Source organism: Xenia sp. Carnegie-2017, unplaced genomic scaffold (assembly GCF_021976095.1).
Source record: "Xenia sp. Carnegie-2017 unplaced genomic scaffold, XeniaSp_v1 HiC_scaffold_23, whole genome shotgun sequence".
NCBI classification, from domain to species: Eukaryota; Metazoa; Cnidaria; class Anthozoa; order Malacalcyonacea; family Xeniidae; genus Xenia; species Xenia sp. Carnegie-2017.
Window position 1 is genome coordinate 4,641,730 of NW_025813486.1, and position 12,355 is coordinate 4,654,084.

Genomic DNA, 12,355 nt, shown 5'->3' on the forward strand with positions numbered 1-12,355 from the left:
TCGTCAGTATATTAACCAACAAGCAAAAATCCTTCATTATCTTGTCAAAATACCCAGCGATTCACAGTTATGTTTGCAATCATTATAATATAACAAAATGTGGCGCGGTGATGGGCAAATGACTAGCTCAAACTTGTCTACTTTGTTTATAATTAATACATTCATTATGTTTCATGCAAGTTAATAAAGCCTATTTAATTTATTTTTTAATATCATCACCGAAATCATTTTTACTCATCACGTGTTATTAATTTCTATGTGGACAAAATTATCTGGATTGGTTTATTATAAATCAGCAAACTATTTGCTGTTATTACAAATTTACTTGACAAGAGGTTGGTTAACTTAATTCAAGAAACTTTATTGTTGACAAAAATTTTTCATGCACGGCCAAAAAGAATTTGCTACACTCACAACAGCAGCGACGTCTTATCAAACTTACTCGAGTGACGTACAAAGAGCACTTCAATAGTTGGTGAAATTTTTAGCAAAAATATGTATCATAGACGTCCTCCAAATCAGTGTAAAACTACCATATTCATGATTTGTTTTCAAAATTCAGATATTTCAATTAATCAATAACACAAAGAAAAGGGTGTCGTCTTTAACAAATTGACTTAAACACTCCAACGGCCAACGACGAAGCAGATATCCAGAATCATTGATATTTGAATTAGGTCGGTGAAGGGAGGAACTTTGACCATTTAAATGAAAATCAAGAACCATGTGTTTACCATCACAATCATTCATCAATTTCGTGGCGTCATTTTTATGAAATGGCCACTTTTGAACAGCTTTGTATTCACCTAAGACATATAACAAAAATTAGTAAATTTCTCATATTAAGAATGAAATTCCTAAGCTCTAATATCTGTAGTAGTTTGTTAATAGTTTCGATGCTGTTTCGGATCGTGCTCGAGTTAAAACACATGCTATTTACGCACAATGCCGAATCTCAGAGCATTTGAGAATATCTCTTAACATAAATATAATATGTAAACCACAAAGTAACAAATAAGGCAATGTTTGACAGCAATTAAAATACTCTTCAGAGTATTTTATATGTTTACTGGAGTCGTTCCTTTGAAAAGGATTGTTCAGCATGCATCTGTTCGAGATTCCGTCAGTACCAACTTTTAAAAAACCACTCCAACAGAAAACCTTGTGTATCGTACATTGTGAAATACTGCAAAAATTTAGTTTTATAGTTTGCAATATCCCACACAAACCACGTGTAGTCATAGAACAAATCAACAAACGCAAATTTAAAGCAGACAAACGCTGGAAGTTCACAACCCTCTACAACTGCTACGTAGCTAGTTACCAAGATTATGGCATTGAACATGATCAAAGCAATGCATTGATTTCAAACAATATACCCACTTGATATTTTTCATCCAAATACCTCAATAACAAAAAATTATCAAGCTTTTCACTTTTCAACCGAATTCGTGATAAGTAAGACTTTTAGGCAACAACTACTTTTCATATAACGTCAATTACAGGTGTGGAAAGCGTAAAAAACTATTTTAAATTTAAAAACCTTTCTCAACATCAGATACGATTTAGAAAGATATGTTTAGTCAACAATTAACATAATAAACAGTGTATCACCTTTAATATACTGGCGATTGTTTAAATTTTCCGAACTTTGAGGACCTGAATGAAAAGCATCAATCATGTGATCACCATTTCCTTGATCCATTAACATCATTGTGATCTTCTTTTGGAATGGCCATGTTTGAAAAGCATCGTTATCACCTAGAAACAATTAAAAAAAAGTAAATGCATATTTCCAATTTATTATAATAAATTCTTTCAAAGCACTTTAACTTTGTATTTCTCCTCTCTTACTCCCAACCCTTTCTAAACATAACAACAGACCAATAAGAAAACATGGCATTTCAACATCGACCACTGTTGTTATTCAAAGGACCATGACAACATTTGATGTGGATGTTCATTTTGCAATTGAAAAATTGAAAAAACTATTGATATTAAATATAAAACATTTGATGACCAAACACTTGTTAAATAACTGAATCTACAACCATAATGTATATAACCTGTTATCTATATGTAGCTGGCAAAAAATGCTTTAATTTTTAGAGCAGTCAAATGCAAAAAAATAACGATAAAAGTGAATAAACCTTTCATAACAACAAAAAACAAAGATAAATGAGTTCCTTTTCCAAAACCATCACCATTCATATAGATCTTAGCACACATCTTGTAACCATATTGAGAACTGTAGAATGGTGGACTGTACAAGGCTGTTTTTACACCATTAATGGCGTCCTGTCTCTTCTTCTTGAAGTTATCAATTTTCCAAAGTAACGTACCGTTGTAGCTGTGTATAGCCTGGTTAGATCCCAGTGAACAGGCGCCACGTTGCGCGTTACGCGCCAATGACTCGTAAATTTGCTCTAAACGCTCGCGAATCCGTTGTATGATGGATGAATTATTTCTCATTTGTCGCTCAAGGGACATGATCCTCTCACGAATTGAGAAAACAGCTTCATACAACTGGGCGTCCCTATCGTTACCATCACGACGCTTGAGATTGTCGATCCAATTTTTGAGATCTGTAAGTTTACCTTCTAACATCACAAGTTTTTCTGAGAGATTGGCACGAACAGCATTGGGTCGGTCAGCCATGCCTTCACCACAAATAGAAAATTCCGAAGGTGGTATATAGTTACTTAACTGCGTAACAATTGCGATAACATATCGCAACAGGAGGCTCACATGATCAATTAGATTGTCCTTCATATGTTGTTGGATCTCCCTTCGTTTTAAAGTCTGTAAAAAAAAGACAAAGATAACAGCAGCACATTTTTTAAAAGGCAACTTTGTTATCTTTCAAAAGCCCTACACAGGTGTGCAAGTATTAAGACCTTACTAACCAAGCACGAGGTCATGTGATTTTGCAATGAATTTCATTTCTCCGTTTTTTTAATAATGTTAAAGATTATGACATGGGCTAGCTGTATATGGCGGGGTTAGAGGGTATCGGGATAGCTTCCATTCTAAGACAACGTTTTACTTATGGTTTGTCAACGGAATGCTTTAAGTAAAATAGAACTACCTGAGAACAATGACATAAATGGATTGTAATTAAGACGTATATGTTTAGCTTTAAAACGTCTTTATGTTAGCAGATTAGAACTTCTCAATTTGTTTGATTTCTAAAACAGCGATGCATGCAGAAAATAGTTATTCCGGATTCACGCTTTGTAGGCTTTACACAAGATACCGTTAGATGCACGATAGCAACTTTACGACAATCATAATCATTGTATGTCTATAATCTATGGATATAATTCTTAATCTGGTCCTTTATAGTTATAGTTGTGGTGTACTTACTTATGTTTTTGTTCACATGCATAAACATCTTAAACAGTCCAAAGATTCTTACTTTATTATGGTTACATCCAATAGCTTGAAATTCACATTCAGTCGGCACTTCATCACAAGTTGTATTTTCATGGTTTTCAATGTTCTTCCTCTGTATCAATTGCTTACAATACTTGCAAGGTACGGGTGCATTGTCACAAATATTGTCTAAGTGGTCCTATATGTTTACGAAAAATATTAAGATCCAAAATTACTCTGTGGTTGCAAACAATAAACGCACAGCCACAGCTAGATCCTACCTTAAGTGTATCATAAGGGACATCTTTCCCACAATATTCACATTTCACATTTCGATATTCACAATCATTCTTCAAATGTTCATCAAGGAGAGAGCGAGGTAGCTGAATGTTACATTGTTTGTGTACACAGCTAATGAGCGCATGCTCACAAACTTGAGAATGACCCTGACAAAAAAGAAGCTTTCGTTAATAATATGCCTACAATTTTTACTACAACTCTCTTGGTGCAGCTTACTTCTAATTCTTCGTAGGTACCAAACCAATTGCAATTGTAAGAAGGACAATGTAAACGAATCCTTCTCAACTCACGCCTTGCAAAAGCATCCGGGAAAACCTAGATAGGTTTCATAGAAATCAATAATATTCAATGTAAGAAGTTTAAACGCAGTTAGTCTGTAAATGAGGGAAAACATGTTGCAGACTTATTGAAAAACATAAAGTTTCCCAGGATTCCTAATCGTATGCTATATGTTACAATAAGAACTTTATTCAAAAGTAAGAATAAAATTTGGAGTAAAATTTAAGTTCGATCACTTGTGTTATTAAAAACTTAAAATTATAATCGTCTCACTTCTTATTTACAAAAATCGAGGGAGATAGCTATGCATAGTTGTGTCGATAATTTTTAGGCTAATTATAACGAAATGAAACTAATTGACTCTTAGCACATACGTTTGCGAAGGGATTTTCTGGTTCTAGTACACGAAATTTAATGTACATGGGTATCGATAAAGTCGATTTTAGCAATAATTTTGTAAGTGGTGAGACCACGCCGAATGAAGCTTTTTGTTTGTGAATTTTAATTTAGAAGCTACGATTGTTAGTAGCTGTGGAATCTTTTGTTAAAACCTACTTTTCACATACCTCGTTTTGGTTTAATTCTCGTTCATCTTCAGGACATCTCGGATCAGAACATCTACAGATTGAACAATGAATATAAAAACTTTTGAAATGAGTAATGTATGTGAAATTGAGCTAAGTCATATGTTGAGACACCCAAATGACAGTATTCATGCCACTGTTTTCAATCGATGACAATGATAAACACTAATTTAGAACTTCAAAATTATTTTCTGCATGAAAATAGTCAAATTTGGATAAACTGCCATACCCAAGTACAATGTCAATACAAGATTCACAAAACAAGTGTCCACACGAGGTCTGCTTTGGATTGACAAGAAGATGATGACAGTAAGTACATATGAATTTTGGGTGGATTTTTTTTCGATCTTCATCACGAATCTTTGTTCCAGGCATCTTACTTGATAGCAATTTGGACTTAATTTGTTTCTAACATTAAAAAAATAAACAGGATGAGCAGCTTACACATGCAACAAGCACTCGGATTAACGAAAGTGGAAGCAGGTTTTCTCTATTTTCCCACGTTTGAATGTAATCATTTGACTGCATGTTGTGAGAATTTAAGACTAATCTTTTGTTTTTCGATATAGACAATATATTAGCCAGGTTTATGATGATCATTTCTTTTGTCAATTAGCACTACAACACCATAACAAACAATCCTCGTGCGCATGTGCAGATTTTGAATTTCAGTAGGTTGCATGATATAGAACATTTGGAAAATGAAAGCGCGAGTTTAAATAAACATGATGACGCCTGTCTGCTGACTTAACCGTTTTTATGTCTTGACTGACTTGTTAATTTAGAGATCATGTAGCCTTTTACTGGCTCTATATTGCACCTAATCTAACAATTAGTCTTTAATTTATACAACATGTAAAGACATGATCCGAGTATAGTAATGTTGGGAATGAAATTTCAAGTTGTCGAAAAGTAGGAAAATTATGATGAACATTTTAAATCAACTTTGCCGAAGACAATCATCCTGTAATGGACAAAAAACATTCCAGGGTCTTACTTGTAAAAACGACATTGTTTACTATCAGCTATATTGACTAATTGTCTAAATTGCATATGACATTATGTTGGATTTTATTGATTCCGAATGATAGATCTCATAACGTTGTATAACAATTTCCAAATTTTTTTGCGTAATATGCATATTTCCAAAGTTAAAAATTGCTCAAATACAGATTTTGGGAAAAAAAGAGTGAACATTTGTGGACTAGAATTCAGGAATACGTCTGAGAAAAATATTTAAGTTCATATTACAATATACTTTTCTTGTAGCTATCTGCGCATTGTTTCAACAGTCATAAACTAATAATGGTTCACACTAAACTCTGTGTAAATGCCTAATTTTTAATTTAATATTTCTATATCTTTGTTAAAAGCGTAGTCCTGAAATCCAGTAACTTTGGTGCGCTGTTTTGTTTAATTCTATGTTCGAGCTACATTACTTCTGTAAATTCTTTTTGCTTGTAAGGACTAATAGAAAACTTGATAAATTAAACTTCTTGAAAAATTACACAATAAAAACCCAAAATTGGTGATAAACACTTAAAAACATGTTGCTAGAATCGAAGCGAATACACTACCCCCTACCGTCTATTTTATAAAAAGATTTGGTGAAATACCTAGACGGGGATTTCCCTAATTGATGAAACAAACAGTACTATTTACCTGCAAAGGAACAAACTCCAATAATAAGAAACAAACTCCAAACAATAAGAAACAAACTCCAAACAATAAGAAACAAACTCCAAATACGTCGATAGTCGATAAAATTAAACACACGTCTCTTTATACCTCGACTTCCTGTTTGAATTTGTTCTGAGAATGATAAGAGTTGACGAGTTAAAGATAGACAGCAACTTATCATGAGCAAACTGTCAACACATTGCACATTTTGGTCATGACCTTCATTGTAAATGGTGATATTTTGATATCAGCAGGGCCGCACTTGGGGTAATCAATATTTTATGAAAAACAGTTATTTATACAAATTGATGAAAAAAATACAAGGTAAACAATGCGGCGCTTTCTACATGCAGTGTCATTTTATTGAGATGTTTTGTAGAATGTGAATTGTGTGCAAATGACGTTCATTGTAGCTCCCATCGTTTACACAAAATAAATATTATCATTATTAAAAATCCATCGAATACTTACACTAAAAACCAAGACGATTTTTGGAGATAAAAATAACTATTCCTTCACAAATCTTCAAGCTTGCTTATCAGATATCACTTGCTATTTAAAGGGGAATCCCAACAGGTTTAGGGGAATACCAATAAATTTGAACCGTTATTTCACTGAACCATAACATAATAGGGATAGATTCACTTAAGTTTTCCACATGTAGTAGATTAGAATATAAACGTGCAAATAAAGAGAAAAAATGAACTAATTTTAAAGAACATGTGCTGGATACTTTTTACGTAACAAAATATCCCAGGTAAATTGCTAAATCACTACAGTTAACGTCCTCTTTGTTGAACAAAAGGACCTTCCATTGCCATTCCATCATACTGCATCAAAAACGGTTGAAAATACCGTAAGAATTAGTATAGTTTAGGTTAACTTGCTCAATGATCAATTAATTGGTTTAACATCGTTGTCGGAATTTATTTCGTTTTAGAATCTATGGAAGAAAAACAAAAAAAATTATAAAAAAGTGCTTACTTTAAAATAAATGTTATAGTTATTTAATTGTTTTTGGTGGACACTTTATGTAAAGAACACATTTCCACTACATTGATGACATGTCTTGTTTATGTTTGATGGCAGGCAGATATATGCTAAAAGAGGTTAACCATTGTTGCTCGTTTTGTCCAAAAGCACTCGACGAAATCTGCCTGCCAGCAAAACGTAAAAAAAGGCAAATCATCTATAAATCAATGATCTCAGATGATCAGGATATACCAATCGTTTATAAAAAAGTATATGCAAGAACAGAGACGTAGAAACATCACTAACTGGGGAATTCATATATGCATGATAGCAGTATTACATTCCTTTAAAATCCATCGTTTTTTAAGGATTATCACATGCATAAATGAAAGTGGATACCCCAATTATCGATTTTCCTGGGCCCATAAATGCAAAATATGATAAATACCTCCTGAAAGTAAAATGAAATCGTAGCAACGTACATTGTGTCGTTAATATGAACTAGTTAAAAACACTGAACATTCTTACTTTATCATGGTTGTATCCAATGACTTGAGAATTTTCAGTGTCTACTTTATGGCAAAATTGTTCCTCGTGGTTTTTGATATCTTTTCTTCGTATTTTATCTTTGCAATTTTTGCATATTACGGGTGCATTTTCACATGTGTCTTTTATGTGATCCTATGTGTAAAATAAAATAAAAAATAATATCAGTCACCCAGTGGACACTCAAAATGAGCACGCACTCAAAATCCTGAGAATGACTCAGATAAATGAGACTATTAAGACTAGAGATTCTTCAGCGTAAGTAACCATCCATTTTTTGTAGTTACCAGACCAATTACACCGGTCAGAAGGACGATGCAGAAAAATACTTTCCAATTCATCATTTGTGAACGGGTGTGCTGAAACCTACATGGGTTTTGTCCAATTATATCAAAACTCACAAATAATAAAAAAGCATTTCACCTTGTTAAAAATTAACTGTAATGACTAGCATTTCGTGGTTTTGTCATAACTAAAACGCTTCTAAATTTTCTGTTTTTAATGTTACTTAAGCAGGGGCGTTGCAAACGGGTTGGTCAGGAGCGTGCCCGACTCCCAATCATGTTCTTTCGTAAAAAAATGTTCATGCCTCGGTAAATTTTTGCGAAATTTTAATACATGTTTGGTAACTATACGCCCAAATCCGTACCATGCCACACGCGCACCGATAAATTTGACGTTCTGCCGCCAAAAAACATATATTCGGAAATGCGAGGGTATAAAACTCCTTATCGCAAGAGCCTACATAAATAGTACATAATCATGCATTTTGGAAGCGTCATTTTTTGGAGACAATGCTTCAATCATACCTATAAACAGGAAGATCTCATTATACTTCTGTTTCAAACCAATCAGCAAATGATGAATTTTGATAGTCTTTTACACACAATTCTAATCAAGCACAGCTGCTGCATAATGGCCGGCTTAAATACAAAATGCCTCACCCTAGAATAATTTCAACACAAGACTGACAAAAGAAGTGTTTACACTTTGCTTCCATTCGCTTGTTCAGCAAGAATCCACAGAAAGTACATTTGTGTTTCGCGTCGAATTTTTTTAGATCTTTCTTACTGATCTCAATTCCAGGCTTTCTAAACAAAAGCTAAGTACATTAAGAAATGTGTTGAATAAAAAATGACAGGAATTTTTTTTAAAAAAGTGCATAGTAAGCATTTATGTACGTTTGTCTGAATTAATTAAAAGTATAGCGAAATCAAAAAAAATATCCAGAAATATCTTATATTTCATTGGAGAAATTAGCTCAGTCTTAAAAATGAAATAATGTTACATTTTTAAATAACGAACAAAATCTAAATGGTAAATTAAAAATACAATGTAAAAAATCCGATAAATTCAGAAGATAATGTTAAAACTCATAATAATACGACTGGTTCCCACTTGCCTTTCTCAAAAATCATAACAGACACTTAAAAATTTTGATCTTTACCAAAAAGTACAACTTAAATGCTACAAGTCGTTAATGAAATGCTTTCGAATTATTCAAAATTGCGCAAAAATGTTTCAGAGTAATCAGGATTCAATTCTGTCGCGTATTAGCACAATGTATTAAATACGTTTGATAGAAAGTTCAAAGGCAATGAATGATTGTATTACTCTATTAATCAACGTGCTTAAGTAGTGCAAACAGTATCCAAATCCAGTTAATAACTGCAAAATTTTTACTTGAATCCAGATTTATGAAAGTAGATTGTTGGAAGAGAAACAATCTTTTACGCATACTATATATATTTAATTTTTATTAACTGCATGATGACTTTCACATAACACTTACTTGACCAAGAGTTTCTCTAATTTCGCAGTTGATAATGACGGTTTCTAAATCATCTATTAAAGACAGATGGCTGTCATGGGTGTTGACTGGGATTGGCTAGGGACTTCCCCACTTTAGGGTTGATACCAACTTTAGGCTTTAAATTCATAAATCCGAGGAATTCGTTCGATTATCAAAATAGAGTATCTATTTCATCCCCAACTAATATACGATTACACAAAAGTATCCCAATAGAGCAAAAAGGAATTCAAAACAGTCTTTAAGAAGGTATCTTCTCTTTACATGAGCAAGGTAACGTTCTCATGAATGTTATGAACAACAGCACTCAGGAAAAAAGATATACGAATACTAACTTTCGTAATGTTGTTGATGATATCTAAATCCAAGGCTTTTTATGATAAAAAATGTCACGTAAAATCGAAGATTTAGCGATAATAACTAATCTCAAAATAATTCACTTATATAGGTGTAAATATCCTTTATTTGTAGAAAGTTTAGTATTCGTCTAATCTATGACTGTGGCCTTATAATGTAATTTTTATTGCAATTCAAACACAACGTAAACAATTTAACTCACTGTTACTATTAATATTGTTCGTGTTTTTGTCACGTTAAACATACCTCCTGTCCTGGCAGGTACTTAACCTTGTAGGTTTAAAGACTTCTGACAAACATGGGAAGATAAAATTTATAAGCAGTCATTGCGCTTAGATAGCACAAACTAATTATAACAGCGTTTGGAATTCAAATAATCTATGTTTGATTGTTATTTAAAATAATGTATAATATTTATTGTTGTTTATATTATTCATGATGTTATTAGCATATACAAATATTTTTCTTGTCTCTATAGAGTTATGGAAACATACGGAAAAGTTTAAAAGAAACGAAAAATTAGGTTGCAAGTGCAAGCACGAAGTGCAAGTGCTTCCTAGCAATTTTGAATTTGATTCTAGTGTGGAATGCATTGTACTTTAATTTTTACTACGAGTTTAATAAAATTTTAATAACAGTTTAATTAGAACTCTACCATTCACCGTGACAGTGTGAAAAGTCCAAGTTTCCTTTCTTCAACATGGTTGCACCCACTGGCTTGAAATTCACATTCTGTTCACCTTTCACCACAAGTCCTTCTTTCTCAGTTTGCACAAACTTTTCGTCGTTGCTATCTCCGTTGGAGAAGTTGAAATAGCTTGCATATACATGCTAACTATATGTTCGCAGTTACGTAGAGCACAAAACACATAATTCATACGAATTACACTTGTATGAACATGGAATTCACGCGTTGTAATCAGTCGTAAGGTGATGTCCAAAGTGAATGATCACAGGGATAGACAATAACTTAAAACAAAATGTTCTTTCAAATGTTTAAAATATTTATCATTGGTTACGCAGGGATTCCCCAAACCATTAGAACAAATTGCACGCATGAGGAAGCTATTTTAAAATTCCAACATTCAAGAAATGCTTACCGTTGTCAAAATAAATCAAACACGAAAAAATTTCCATCGCTACAAAATGAATTCAAAAGACAGTAATCTACTATGGCAAAGTTATTTATACATTGATTATACAGCAATGGAAATTTTCCCGATTTTAATTTGGCTACATGATCTTCATTCTCACAACAAGCTGTGGTATTTGATTTTCTTCGCGGTGGCGAGTATGAGGAAATTTGTGGTTGAAGGTTAAGCACAGTATGTTTTACTAAAAATAAAGCTGGTCATTGCAAAAATGGTAAACCTCATACCCTATTGTACCAAAAATATTAATAAAAGGAAATTCAACGCACGCAATTAACAGAAAATAAAGTCTTCTTTAAATTCTTTCCAGCTAGTCAAAACATTCAATCAACATACACACATTGCATTTTTTATAGCATGTTTAGAATTTGACAAAACATCAGTCTTTTGTGCGCAAATATTTACAATTTTTTGATAGGTAAGCAAAAATTCGACAATGCATGTTTTGCCGTAATAAGTTCTTTTGAAATCAATTGTTCGTTCAGGATTAGCTATAACTTGAAAATATGAATAAAATCACCCCTCCCCCCTAGCTTTATCGAGCTAGCGACGTACGTCACTGAGATGACTTTGAACTTTCAATTGAAAATACATAACTGCTGATCCTATTGTTAATATTTTAATTTCAAGTATCTTTCTGCTGACTTTAGCAATTTTCAACAAACAACGTGTTCAACCTTGCAGTATTTTGCATTTACAATGAGCTGCTGCTATAATTTATCATTTGACTTTTCTTAGATTTAACTATGGTAAAGTCTTCTAAATTTAAAACTCATTTGTAGAAAATAAAAATTTCCACTTTATAAAATCAAACAGATGTACGTCTTCAAGTGAAAGACATTTAAATGATGTGCACATAAAATATTGTGCAACAATTCTATGACGACAAAAAAGCTTGATCAAATAAAACATTCACAAATTTTTGTTCAAATAAACACTCACCCTGATAACATTTTCCTTACGCGCTTTTAGTTTATCGACCTGTCAATGTACGACGTCTGGTTTTGATCTTTGGTTAATTTTAACAAGATTTTAACGGCTTTTCGTTTTCAACTAGTATTGTAAAACCTACAAATGTGAAAATCTATCTGTGCATCTTCTTACTTGGGTACCACCCAAAACCAATGAAGCATTTTGTTCAAGCTCATGATTTTTAGTTTATATCAAACACAAGTGATGACATTATCATTCGTGAGATTTCAGATTTACAATGTACAGTTGGCCCAAGTTTCCACATTTCGTATGTTCTGTGTAGATGAATTTCCTATTCAGTAAGGGCTGTTCACATGAGCCTGGTAACC

The 12,355-nt window shown here is 32.8% G+C and overlaps 1 protein-coding gene across 7 annotated transcripts; it reads right to left on the reverse strand.

Annotated features, from left to right (window-relative positions):
• Positions 1 to 268: 268 nt before the first annotated feature.
• On the reverse strand, positions 269 to 10,861 carry LOC124448711 (TNF receptor-associated factor 2-like). Of its 7 annotated transcripts, XM_046999654.1 has the most exons (15): positions 10,559 to 10,572; positions 10,150 to 10,192; positions 9,529 to 9,572; positions 8,681 to 8,827; positions 7,719 to 7,871; positions 6,690 to 7,161; positions 6,201 to 6,350; positions 4,768 to 4,946; positions 4,521 to 4,572; positions 3,892 to 3,990; positions 3,657 to 3,821; positions 3,419 to 3,574; positions 2,151 to 2,802; positions 1,615 to 1,761; positions 269 to 806 (listed from the first exon to the last, which is right to left on the reverse strand). In XM_046999654.1, exons 8-15 carry the CDS (start codon positions 4,911 to 4,913, stop codon positions 568 to 570), a joined length of 1,656 nt encoding a protein of 551 aa, XP_046855610.1. In that variant the 5' UTR covers positions 4,914 to 4,946; positions 6,201 to 6,350; positions 6,690 to 7,161; positions 7,719 to 7,871; positions 8,681 to 8,827; positions 9,529 to 9,572; positions 10,150 to 10,192; positions 10,559 to 10,572; the 3' UTR covers positions 269 to 567. The 7 variants fall into 7 exon arrangements, with proteins under 7 accessions (XP_046855610.1, XP_046855611.1, XP_046855613.1 ...); XM_046999655.1 differs by lacking the exon at positions 10,150 to 10,192 and having other exon boundaries at positions 9,529 to 9,581; positions 10,559 to 10,861; XM_046999657.1 differs by lacking the exon at positions 10,559 to 10,572 and having other exon boundaries at positions 9,529 to 9,581; positions 10,150 to 10,197.
• Positions 10,862 to 12,355: the final 1,494 nt, after the last annotated feature.